We start from the raw sequence: 12,974 nt of genomic DNA on the forward strand, positions 1-12,974 counted from the left end.
GCCGTGCGCTGAGACTGTCCTCTCCTTCCATGGTGTTTCCTTTCTCTGTTTCTTCTTCTTCTATCGGGTTCGTCGGTTAAGAGTGCTGTGACACATCAGTGCATACTCTTGGTAGCAGCCTGAAAACTTGGTGGCTAACGAATCCAGAAAAAAGGCTGTGTTTGCTACTACCTGGAGAGCTGATGGCCCATCTCGATCTGTTCTTCACTGCCACCGCTCTCGATCTGGAGTCTGGACGCTGCCCTGCCCCTTCCTGTAGCCCTCTGCCGCTTCTGGCCTCTGCTCTGCCGCCGAGAGACCCCGCGGCCGATCTCGGGGGATCCTGGCGGCCATGCCGGCCGGACGGCCAAAGCGCGGTCAGCGCGCGGTGGACTTGAGGCCGACCGGATCCCGGCCGCAGCGGCGCACAGTCGCAGGCTCCTCGCTCCCTGTCTCTCGGCGCTATCAGGCTGCAGGGCTCCCGTTTGGTTTATTTGGCCCCCGCGATTTGGAGCTTTCTTCTTGTTGCACGCTTGCCAGCCAGCCGGGGGGAAGTACGTTCTCGAGGCCCCTGGCTGCAAGGACATGTGACCCATTGGGTGTTCTCGGGATCGCCGCCGCTCACTTTTTACCCCCTTTTTAACCCTAAAAAATGGAGTGACCCATTGGCTACAACGTTTTAGAACTTTATAGAGTAAAGGAAAAATGGAGTTTATTATAGAAGAAATGTAATCCGGGAAACTAAGAGCTGTAGCAACGTTTGGGACGGTTGATTTGATGCTGGTTGACGAGACACATCCTACTATCCTCAACCTCTTATCCGTTGGACTTTGCATGTCCCTCTTCAGACGTGTTTGGTTACTTAGAAGCTTATTATGTGTCTCTCACGTGGAGAGGTTTATAATAAATCTTATAATAAGTCTGAATAGATATTTGGTTGTACGGGCTTATAATAAGCTTCTGTAGCAGTAAAAGACTTTTGCGCCCCTCATTAATATCCTTGAAGGGGCTAAATTGATAGGGTTGGGGAAGGGTAGGGGTTGGAAAGTGCTTAATTTCCTGGTGAGACCCATGGAAAGTAAGCCTCATAAGCACTAAAGGAGCTTATGGGCTTATGGAGAGGCTTATAATAAATCTTACCTTTTAAGCCTAGGTATTTGGATGGAATACGGCTTATTTAGAGTTTATTGGGTGGGGTTTATTGTAAGCATTAAACAACCAAACACAAGTACCGTCGATTGATCGCCTCTGTGCAACAGCCAGAAGACACGGTAAAGAAACCTCGCTCTGGGGCTGCATCCGCACAGCTAGCCGCCTCTAGCTGTGGCGAGACAAGTTATTTTCTTCGCTCTATGTAATCTGTATGCTTCTGATCAGATCACACAACGATCATCGAGTCATTGGTTTCTTCAAATAAAAAGAACCATCGAGTGAATGGTATAGGCATCCTTTTGTTTCGTGTCGAAGCAACGGTAATTGAAACACACAGTGAAAACCTTTTACCCTGCTGTTGATCAACAGTCGGCATACTAGCTAGCTAAAGCCTAAAGGCTATTCCGGACGCCCTTGTACGCGCGTGGTTTGTCGATGACCCTAGCTACTAGTTTCCATCGCGGTAATATAGTATAAATCTCCGGGGGCCTTCTTTTTGCCATTAGAAGTATATAAAAAAGATGCTAAAATAGCCTATTTCACCCCTCACAACTTTTACCTCAGGTTCAAATTCATCCCTCAACTATAAAATTGACCAATTTCATCCTCAAATTTTCTATTTGAGCTCAATCTCATCCTGATACTATGTGGCATGCCAGTTGGCAAGCCTAGTCAATAATTAGCGATGTAAAAGTGAGTCAATAGGTATAAATAGACTCTTTTACCTCTGATTTTTCCTCACATTTGATGTCTCGTGAAAGATATGGTTCAACAAACAATGAGAATGTTCGAATAAACAAAACTATAAACCTTTTAATCATAGACACAAGATCATCAATTACTTATTTTAGCTATGTTAGTAAATTATGAGTTAGTATACCACTTGAGTCGATAGTGCTGTTAGATTTGGTAACACGTCCAGAAACTTACGTACACTCTGATATAACCTGGCATATCACATAGGCGTGTCACATCACTCTAGAGACTAAATTAAGTCTCACTGGTACAAAATCGGCTAGTTGTCCCGATTCCCACCCCTCTTTAGTTCTGATTCCCACCCCTCTTTAGTTCTGATTATGCAACCGGGACTAAAGGTCCGTGGCAAGGTAAAAAGTTTACTCCGCGTCTAGGACTGGAACCCGAGACCCCTTGCCTCACGCATCTTTACCACCCCACCTATATAGCGCATGTGACTTTGAATGGATGCCTTCCTTTTAAACTAACCCGTGAAGGATTCTTTAGTCCCGGTTGGAGACCCTTTTAGTCCGGGTTGAAACCACCAACCGGGACTAAGGGGCCATCCTTTAGTCCAGGTTGGTGTTACCATCCAGGACTAAATGTTTAGGATTTTTAGTTCCGGTTGGTGACTTTTAGTCCTGATTGGTGGTTCCAACCGGAACTAAAGCTCCCTGCCGCACCCTAGCCGTTGGACCCGGGACTAAAGCTTTTATTAGTTCCGAGCCCATCAGCAGCCGGGACTAATGCCAATGATCAAAGACTATTTCTGTAAAAGTGTCTAAATAAAAAGTTCGAGGACTACGACAAATTTGAGCCTTGGAAGAAAATTGAGGGATGAAATTGACTATTTTACCTAAAAAGATTGTTAACGCATGCATGCAGCGATGGGCAATCCGGTAATTTTCAGGAAGGTGCTGGAACCATACTTCCGACACGTACAAATCGTGCACTATGCCCTGGCCCGGCACGCCTGCGGGCGCCATGCTGCACGTACTGCCCGGCGCTCAGCTCTTCTCCCTGAAACGACACACGGCCGCTCTCGATCGTCAGTGTATATATATACGGCTTGTCCCTGATGGTTCTTCAATAAGTCTAGCAGCTAGCTATAAAACGCATACCTGAACCAAGTTAAAAGCAGCAGGCAAGATGGCCGCCGCAGCAGCTTGGAGCAAGCCGCGCTACGTGCCGTTGTGCCGTCTCCTCCTCGTGGCTGCTCTCGTGATTGCTGCAGGTACGACGTCGACGACTCTAATCATCCATGCATGCTTCTCCTCATCCTATGCCTATCGATCTGTCCAAACTGATCACGATCTGATCCGATCCTAAGCTTTTCTCACCGTACCCATCTCCTATGCATGCGCGCGATCGAATCATCCGAACAGGTGGCATCGTCGTAGGCGCTGCCGGAGCAGAAAGCTCGCCGCCGACGACTCGAGTCCTTCTTCTGACAGAACAGACGCAGGTAATGCCGGCCGCCGGCGGGAGGAGGATGCTGGTGGGGTCGAGGGCTCCGACGTGCACCTACAACGAGTGCCGGGGCTGCCGCCTCAGGTGCAGCGTCCAGGTGGTCCCCGTCGACGCCAGCGACCCCATCAACAGCGCCTACCACTACAAGTGCATCTGCCGTCTCTAGCTTCTCGAGCTGCTGTGATGTAATCATAGGCCGGCCGGCCATGCCACGAATAAGAGACGACTGTTTAATTTGGAAACACCCGAGCAGATTCCTTTGCAGTGACGTTTCTAGTACTATCTTTCTCGTTTACTACAGGTGATTTTTTCTAATTAAAAGTTTACATACAGGTAATAAAGGGTGTATTCGTTTCCTAGGTTCTAAAGTTTAGACCCGTCACGTCAAAGAGAATCTTGTCATTTAGAAATATTAAATAAAATCTAATTATAAAACTAATTGCAGAACCCCAAGGCTAATTCGCGAGACGAATCTAATGAGGTATATTAGTCCATGATTAGCGGATGATTACTGTAGTATCACTGTGGCAAATTATGGATTAATTAGGCTTATTAAATTTGTCTCGCGAATTAGCACCCATCTGTACAAAAGGTTTTGTAATTAAATTTTATTTAATACTTCTAAATAATAAGATGACAGATCTAAACTTTAGAGGGTAGAAAACGAACGCACCACCTAAACTGCAAATTTTATCGTACCATGCCTGCGGGCGTGCCTGATTTTCGCGAGAGCACGCCCGGAAATGGAAAAGCTCCCGAGACACCCGTCGTGGGCGGCCCGCGAGACAGACCAGCCTGGCCCGGGCCCCGCAGCCCAGACTCACCACGTCGGACAACGGGGCGCCAACTCACCCAACCCACCGCTAGTTACGGCAGCCACAGCCCACAGGGGTGCGGCGTGACAGGCACTCCACCACTCCGCCCCTGCCGAGCCCACCGACAGGCCGGCCCCGCCGAAGCGCGTCCCCGTCCCCAACACCCGACCCCACCCGCCAGCCGCCCAGACACCACCCGCGCGTGCGCCTTGGACTCGCGTCGCGGCCTCTCCGCCGCCGTGCGCACCACTCACTCCTCTCCCACTCGCCTCGTCTCGCTCCCCTCACCACCCCACCGCCGCCAGTGGAGGCGCCCCCGCGTCGCGCCGCCGACCCGACCCGACCTGCTCGCGCGTTCGGTCAAAACCCACCGCCCGAGCGCCCGCAACGCCGCTACAAATCTCGCGCATTCCCAAGGCCGCCCGCCGCCCGCTCCATCGCCCGTGCCGACGACGACGCGGCGGCGGTAGCTAGAGCCCGCAGCCCCACCCCGGAGGGAGGGAGCGAGAAGGCCGCCCATGGGGGACGAGTCGGAGGGCGAGGCGGAGGAGTACCTCTTCAAGGTGGTGATCATCGGGGACAGCGCGGTGGGGAAGAGCAACCTGCTCTCGCGCTACGCGCGCAACGAGTTCAACCTCCACTCCAAGGCCACCATCGGGGTCGAGTTCCAGACGCAGAGCATGGACATCGACGGCAAGGAGGTCAAGGCCCAGATCTGGGACACCGCGGGGCAGGAGCGCTTCCGCGCCGTCACCTCCGCCTACTACCGGGGCGCGTTCGGCGCGCTCCTCGTCTACGACATCTCGCGGCGCTCCACCTTCGACAACGTCGGCCGCTGGCTCCAGGAGCTCAACAGTACGTACAGTCCCCCGGCCGCTTCGCTCCCTTCTTCTGCCTAGCTAGCTAGCTCGATCGCTTGCTTGCTTGATGCTACTTGCTTACAGTGGCTTTGAATTTGAGTGATACGCTAGGATCGCGTAGATCTGGGGTGGTTTAGGGTGGGAAAAGGGACCTGTGTTTTCGCTGAAGCGTACCTGGCTGCAGAATGCAGACAGCGAGAAATTTGGGAAAAGGGCTACCCGTTTTGGCTTGTGTATAGCTTGTAGATAGATGCATATTGCTGATGAGTGGATCAGGTGCTAGTTCTTTAGATAGTAACAAAGAAGGCACAGCAAGTGCTAGGCCGGATGGATTGGGCGACCTGGTCTGAATCTGGATCTGAATCCTGGCTCCTGACTTGTCGGTGAATGTTTCAGGAATTAATGTGGAGTTGGTTGGACCACTTGCGATTCGAATTACTCTTGTTGGAAAGATTTTGTGAAAGCTGCTGGCTTCGAAATAATGTATTGTGAAAGCTACTGGCTTCGAATTTGGGAAAGATTTTGTGGCAAGCCGTTTCTGTTACAGTTTTTTATGCAGTTGGAAGCTGTTAGAATTAAGATGTTTATAGTACTCTTGTTGCCGCAATTCTGTGTGGAAACTTTTTCTTAGTCAGCTGGGGTCTCTAGGGAGGCAGTGATGAGTGAGCACAATGCTTACATTATTCTGATTATGCTTCACTAACATGCTAAAATTGCTATCCGACAACTGCTTGCAACGCACACTCGTCTGACGCCCTCGAGGTGGGTGCCTCGCTGGCTGGGCTAGGAGGGAACTTGGGATCAGAGTTGGGCTTGGGTTGCGGGTGACAACCGCTTGCAATGCGTGCGCTTGTCATGATGCTGTAAGAGGTGGGTGCCCTACAGTTATACTAGGTTGAGGGATTATGGTTGAGGCTTGGGTTGTGGCCAGTGCTGGAACCGGAGAAGGGTGGGGGCCTAGAGGGATGGTCACTGGCGGCGGTCAGCACAGGTGGTGGTTGGTGGAGGGCTGCATGGGTGTAACCGGCTGCACGGTGGGGTCAGCAGTAGTTAGGCAAGGGTGGGGACTGGGGTGGAGCAGTGGCAGTGGGAGGTTACAGCGAGCGAGGTTGCCAATTGCCATGGGGAGGGGGAGGTAGTGAAAGAGTGCCCACTGCGCTGCTGCTAAGAGGATGGAGAAGGACATAATAAGGATGAAACCAAGAAAGGAAAGATGTGTGGTGAACAGTTTCTGGGTCTCTTTCGTGGGCGTTGTTTGCTCGCACCAGTACGGGCACTCATGCGCCTGCTACAGATCCCCCTAACATGATGCTGCAAGCCTGCAACTGCATGGGTGCTATTCCTTTCCACGAGGATTATGACAATAGCAATATAGCATGATTTTCAATCACTGTAGTACTCTTAAGAGTTCACTTTTGTGGAGACAATCTTTGGGCCTCTGACTGTTAGAATGATCGGACAAGTGCACTACATAGGTTCATTTCTTTTGTGCGCATGAGAAGGCGAGGATGGTGGAAGAGCAGGCTGTGGTAGTTATGCAGTTTGTTTTTAAGGCAAAACAACAGCACCGAAGATACTAAGTTGCAAATTATCTATTGATAGTGAAAATTTTCACAGCATTTCTAAAATGCATCAGTATTCGGCCTGTAGCCCATATAGCACAGAACATGAATCTTGTATACTGAAACCATGGGTGTAGTGTAGGTACAGTTTAAGAACACTTTGTTTAATTCTCTAAAGCAAGTAGTGCTCTTTTGTGCTACTTTTGGATGTTGAAGATAATCAGATTGCATGAATGGGAATTATTTGGCTGGAGTTGCGCCAGTACCACACTATTCTTTAATAAGGATCATGCATGAATGATGATGCTCTTAGTAGTTTCTTGTACCATTCCTGTTATTAATGGCCTCCTTGATTTTTTAATTACACTGCACAAACAGAAAAGGTTAAATGAAACTTGATCGAGACTGTAATCACAGTACATTCGTCCCGAAGCAACGAACCCTGGTCTGTGAAACCTTTTCCTTAGATGTGCATACCATCATATAGAAGTATGTATGATTCTGTTCTTCTAGGTTGCCTCCTCTTCACTGCTAGGATCATGTCGTGCGCCTGTGTACTGACATCTTGTCTTGATGTCTCCCAAGGATCATGTGGATTGAACATTTTATTTTCTAGATTTTGCTAGAGTAATTAACTTGTCTGAAATCTACGCAGCACATTCTGACACTACCGTTGCCAAGATGCTGGTCGGCAACAAATGCGATCTGGATAACATCCGCGAGGTGCCCGTTGAGGAAGGCAAGGCGCTCGCGGAAGCCGAAGGCCTGTTCTTCATGGAGACCTCGGCTCTGGATGCCACCAACGTGAAGACGGCCTTCGAGATCGTCATCAAGGAGATCTACAGCAACGTGAGCCGGAAGATCCTGAACTCGGACTCTTACAAGGCTGAGCTCTCCCTCAACAGGGTGAGCATCGACGGCGACTCGAAGGACGATCAGAAGCAGACGGGCCGGTTCGGGTGCTGCTAGGTGGAAGTAGAAGAGTACATTGTTGGGATATTGGATTGGGTATCACTGAGATATGATATGATATGAGGGGGTTTTTTTCTTGGCTTATTGATATTGCTTGTAAACTGTAATCAACTGTTGGATTGTTCTTGTTACACCTGGGTTACAGACTACTGAGTGGGGGAGGGAATAGCAGCTGTTACTGGCGCGCGAACTGCGTCGCGCTGTTTACTGGAAGAGTCGTGCAGCAGGTCGATTTGCCAGGTTCTGTAAAGAGATTTTTGGAGAAGGGTTTTGGAGCTCCATCCTTGGCTCTCTTTTGATTTGAAATTTTCTTCGCTCTCTTTTGCCCACTAGAAAGAAACCCAAAGAGCAGTGACAGAGATCCAGCAGCATCCGTGGAGAGCGGAGAAGGTTTTGCAGCCGATTTGGGCCTTGGTTGACGAAGTCGAACCTGACTGAGCCGCACTGGGCACTTGCGCGGCCGCATGGGTTGTGCAGTTGCGAATTGCGATTCTGTGGGTCGGACGTCGGAGCAGTTACTTGCCTTGTTTGTGTGGTGGCAGTCACTTGCAGCGAAGGAGCGGATGGGCGGTGGGCCGTGCAAAGGAGTGGCCGCGAGGGGCATACGTTAAGAACCGTCCAATTTAATATCATAGGTAACAACCGTCCAATTTAATACTACTTTAAGTAAAGCGCTAGTTATTATTAATAAGATGAAAGTTAACACGCACTCATCCAAGAGCGTGCCACGTGCTAATCCATATCTAGAGATTTTAACAACCGACACGTCATTCACTAGTTCCGGTACATGCTTACCACATATCCAGAAATAAGTATACATACCATCATATTTGCACATTACTATAAGATCCATAGAAAGTATAGGTTCGACATTAAGGTTTACATGTTCATGATAAAGATTGATCAAATCTAAAACTAAAAATTAAAGGTTCAAGCTCCACATTACAAGCCTTGGGCTCACAAATAGCATTAGAAGAGATATAAATTTAAATTTGATGTTTCTGTTGTGCTCTCACACAAGTCTAGCTATGCAGCGGATAAAACAACTAAAACGTGGTAAGACAACAGCATCTTTGCTCAAGGACACCATTGTGATCACAGCAACTCACTCCTCTACCGCACCGAAATCAGCGGGATAGAAGTGACCAAAATACAATCTCCGGTTTACCTGCAACTTAGGTTAGAAAACAACATGAGTACAAAGATACTCGTAAGACTTACACGAATAAATAAACATGGATTATGCAAAGGGGTTGAACAAGGATGAGGCTTTATAGTTAAGTAATTATTGCATAAGCATGAGTTCTCTAATTTAACGACCAGTTCTCTAGCAAATTAATTTTCTTGCTCAAACCACCATACAAGTTTTAGTTGATTAAAGACAGAGCAAGTACTTGATCATAAAAATAAAAGTGACATGAACCACTTCCAACGTATACGAACTTTCTACGAAGAATTCATGGGATATTAAGCTTGCTCCTAACCGAGAGCGCGGCAATTCGAATTGATTATTAACCTTGCAGGATGTACTTCTTTACCCACACGACGCAAGGACCATGCGGCTCACCCAACCGGTCAAGTTGGATGAGGGGTACTCGCGTCAACCGTTCCTAACAAGCTTTGGCCATTGAGGGTACGCCTAACTTACGCGAAGAGTCATCTAGATCCACCGGGGACACCCCTAAACCTCTCTACATAGCCCAATGGCCGCATCTAGGATCAAGCCTCAATGACCAAGACAAAGGAGGTAATAGGCTCATTCTTACCATAATTGAATATGTGGTAGCACGAGAAGTTGCTCAAAATCAATGCCATCCACAGACGGTCTTTAAATGATTCTAGCGGACTATGCCTCCGAGACTCCTTTCTCTAGACCCTACCATTCTGGCCAAACCAACTGAACACGTGCGATCAAGGATAATCAAGTGAGTGTAGTGTGATGCTATTTCATTCTTTCCTCTCAAGTTGTGAAATAAATAGAAGCATGGCTACGCAACTAGTCAAATTAATTAGTTACCCAACTATCAAGTGACAAGGATATGGATAACAAATCAAGGATGGTAATGCATAAGAATAGATACAACAATGCAATAAATAAATATAATATATAACCGTAGATACTCAAATGAGATAACTAAAGCTAAATTAAATTAGGTGGATAAAAAGAACATGCTTAGCTGCTTGCTTTGGTTTTCTTTCGACTCAACCATGAACTCGACACCGGGCTTAGGCTCAACGATCTCGGTGGGCTCAACGGACTTGCTCTCCGGCGTTTCGGTTACTAGAATGCATGAATGGATACGTATGTTAACATGATGCTATATTTTTGCATGAGAAGATATGCAATGAAGAGTGAATGAACAACATGTAATAACATGTAATGATACACAAACATGAGCTACTAACAAAAACAACTAAGCATCACTAGCAGTTAAGCAAGAAAACCTAAGAAAGAATATAACAAAAAAATTATACAGCAAGCATAAATCATGAATTAATTTGAGAATACAGAGAACATCAAAGAGTTGGGTTTGCAGCAAAAGCAATTTTATAAAATTATTTATGAGAACCACAATTTTCAGCTACTTTAGATCTTAAAAGATATGCAAATTATTTCAAACAATTTCTAGAAAATTACCATACAAACTAGACAGATAACAGAAGCTAACGCAAGTGGATTTACCATTTTATCATTTTTCAGTAAAAAGATATGCAATACACAATCTTACATGCAGCAAACATGAAAACAGTCTAAAACCCTAATAAAATGTTGGTATGCAGCAAAACAAGTTGCGCCACTGCATAGATAATTGAACAAGGAATCCAACACAATTAAGTGTCATATTCTTAGAGCATCAGATCATTTATTAAGCATTTAAATCACTTTTACAAAAGTATAGCATAACCAATTTTCTGTAATAGGAACATACACAACAATATTTTTATGGACTAGACCTAAACTAAAGGAGTCCAACGAAACAAATCTCATATTTTTTAGAGCTCTACAAAAATTTACACACATTTTACAAAATCACAGCACATCAAAAACTCCTTAAAATGCTGGATCCACCCGAATCCACCACTGCTAGGCACCGACAAGCGGGCCCCACAGACCCAGGCCGGATCAAGGCCGGCCATTGGCCTTGACCCGCGGCAAGGGCGCGGCCAGAGCGCGAGCGCGAGCGCGCGCCAGCGACATGCGCAGCGCAACGCCACCGCGGCACAGCGTCGAGGCCGACGAGGGAAACGGATGGGGAGAAGAGCTGGGGCAGGGTGAGCGCACGCATGAGGAAAGCAGTGAGGCCGCGAGCTCACCACGGGATCACTGAGGTCAAGGAAGGGAAGGAGAAGGTGTAGCTGCAAGGAATATAGAAGAGACTTACCGGAGACGATGAATTGCGGCCACCGGAGGTGAGGTCGAAAGGGATGGCGGCGCACCAATGGAGAAGATAGGGAACATAGAGGGGATAGGATTTCGAGGAGGCCGAGAACAGGCTTAAAAAAGAGCGGAGCAAGGGTATGGGTGGGATTTCGCGTGCCTAGGGCTTCGCCGGCCGGTGAGGCACGGCAACATGGCAAGGAGCCTCTGCTCGCTCAACAGGAGCGGGAGAGAGAAGCAAGAGGAAGTTGAAGGGCTGACAGGTGGGTCCAGCCGAGGGGAAAAAAAAGAAAAAATGGTTTGATTTTAAAATTTGAAAACAAGGTCTTCCAGAGCTCCAAAAATTCTCAAAATTTGACAGAAGTAAGTTAAAATCTCCAAGATTACACTGCAGCAGCAAGTACTCAAAAAGCTTTTCTAGACTGACTACAGTAAAAAGAACAAAATAGAAGTTTTTAAACTTTCCATGAATTTTATGCCTCGGGTTGGTTGTCACAAAATTGAAAAAGAAACATTGTAAATTCATCATTTTAGATCTAGTATTTAAATCAACTGTTTGTAGGTACAGTTGTATGGTGAAAATTAAACTTACTTCACAATCATGCATTCAATCAAGTCACAAAATTAACATAACTCAAGCCATTCACATGCACATGATGTTTCATTATGCTTTAATGATGCTCATAATGATGATGCTTAAATGTTAAGCACGTTTACCATATTTGGGTCGTGACAGCATGGGCTGTTGCCAGCCGGCGGCGCACGTGCGGTGTCTCCGGTTCTCCGGACACCGGCAAGCCGGCAAGGATCCGCGAGCGTTCGCATCGACGTGGATGCCTCAAATCGGCTGCAAAATATACTCCGTAAGACACAGCGCCCAGCCTGTCGGGCAGATGGCATTACCTGCCGTGTCCCAGAATTTCAAACGTAGAACTCGCAATGCCAATGGCACTACGGCAGGCAGTACAATTGGTAGTGCCGAGCACGTAGCCATGTACCACAAGGAGCCAACCCTACCCGCGCCCGTGGTTGACTTCGTGGCACGCGCCACAAAACCCGAGCCTCCGTCCCGTCCCAGCGCAGATTCACAGCGCAACGAACGATCCCGTTGCCAGGACTCCACAGCCTGCACTCCTCCTGCAGCGATCGATGGTACGTGCGTGCCAGCGGTGGCGGCGCGGCGCGCATCATCCTCACCCTTTTTCTCCACGTTTTCCTTTTCTGATGACGGGACGCGCTGCGCTGTGCAGGGGTCCGTGGTGCGGATGGGGCCCTGCGGCGGCGGCGGCGGGGGCGCCCGGGACGTGGACACGCGCGGCGTCGACCGCGTCGCCAGGGTGGCCGTTCGCCACGGGGACGCCGTCCACGCCGTGTCCGTCCTGTACGAGCGCGGCGGGCGCCAGGAGTGGACCGACCTATGGGGCGGCCCCGGCGGGGAGCTCGCCGAGATCTGCCTGCGCCCGGGCGAGCACCTCACCAGCGTGGAAGGCCACTGCGGCGAGTTCGAGGGCAGCTTCGTGGTGCGCGCGCTCACGCTCATCAGCAACCGCCGCGCCTACGGGCCGTACGGCCGCCCCGGCCCGGACGGCGTCCCGTTCGCGCTCCCCGCGGCCGGCGGCAGGATCCTCGGCTTCCACGCGCGCTCCGGCCGCCACCTCGACGCCATCGGCACCTACGTCAAGGTCGAACGACAAGAGAGAGAGCAGAGATGACCACGTTGACCCCGAGGGATCCAGCTAGGGCTCATGTAAGTCGCCGTCCCGTACGAGAACGCCTGCTCATGTAGTCATGTTCTTCGACTTGTACCCGTGCAGTAGTGAATGTGAATCACCATTGGTCTTTAACCACCCCAGTGATTCTGCAATCTCATCGCTCGGCTTGCACGCATGACTGCGCGACCACCAAGTAGCCCGAACAGGTGCTTGCTATCGGTCTCTGGCACCATCAATCGTGGCTCGCGCCTCGCGCACCGGTCAAAGACATGGCGCGGCAGGGCTAACGGGGGAGAGCGCGCGAGGCCACATGCGCCGCATCGACGACGACGCCACGG

General features: G+C 49.1%; 2 protein-coding genes and 1 long non-coding RNA gene across 3 annotated transcripts; 2 read left to right on the forward strand and 1 right to left on the reverse strand.

Annotated features, from left to right (window-relative positions):
* The first annotated feature begins 4,381 nt into the window (after nucleotides 1-4,381).
* On the forward strand, nucleotides 4,382-7,826 carry LOC112896223 (ras-related protein RABA5c-like). Its single transcript, XM_025964145.1, has 2 exons — nucleotides 4,382-5,006; nucleotides 7,229-7,826. The coding sequence occupies exons 1-2, from the start codon at nucleotides 4,670-4,672 to the stop codon at nucleotides 7,540-7,542; spliced, it is 651 nt and encodes a 216-aa protein (XP_025819930.1). The 5' UTR covers nucleotides 4,382-4,669; the 3' UTR covers nucleotides 7,543-7,826.
* A 548-nt stretch (nucleotides 7,827-8,374) lies between these two features.
* LOC112896227 lies at nucleotides 8,375-11,026 on the reverse strand. Its single transcript, XR_003229392.1, has 2 exons — nucleotides 10,929-11,026; nucleotides 8,375-8,713 (listed from the first exon to the last, which is right to left on the reverse strand). It is a non-coding gene; the product is annotated as an uncharacterized LOC112896227 (long non-coding RNA).
* Nucleotides 11,027-12,023: 997 nt separating this feature from the next.
* LOC112896226 (jacalin-related lectin 3-like) lies at nucleotides 12,024-12,808 on the forward strand. Its single transcript, XM_025964148.1, has 2 exons — nucleotides 12,024-12,076; nucleotides 12,175-12,808. Exons 1-2 carry the CDS (start codon nucleotides 12,074-12,076, stop codon nucleotides 12,634-12,636), a joined length of 465 nt encoding a protein of 154 aa, XP_025819933.1. The 5' UTR covers nucleotides 12,024-12,073; the 3' UTR covers nucleotides 12,637-12,808.
* Nucleotides 12,809-12,974: the final 166 nt, after the last annotated feature.

The sequence above is a fragment of the Panicum hallii genome, chromosome 6, assembly GCF_002211085.1.
Source record: "Panicum hallii strain FIL2 chromosome 6, PHallii_v3.1, whole genome shotgun sequence".
NCBI classification, from domain to species: domain Eukaryota; kingdom Viridiplantae; phylum Streptophyta; class Magnoliopsida; order Poales; family Poaceae; genus Panicum; species Panicum hallii.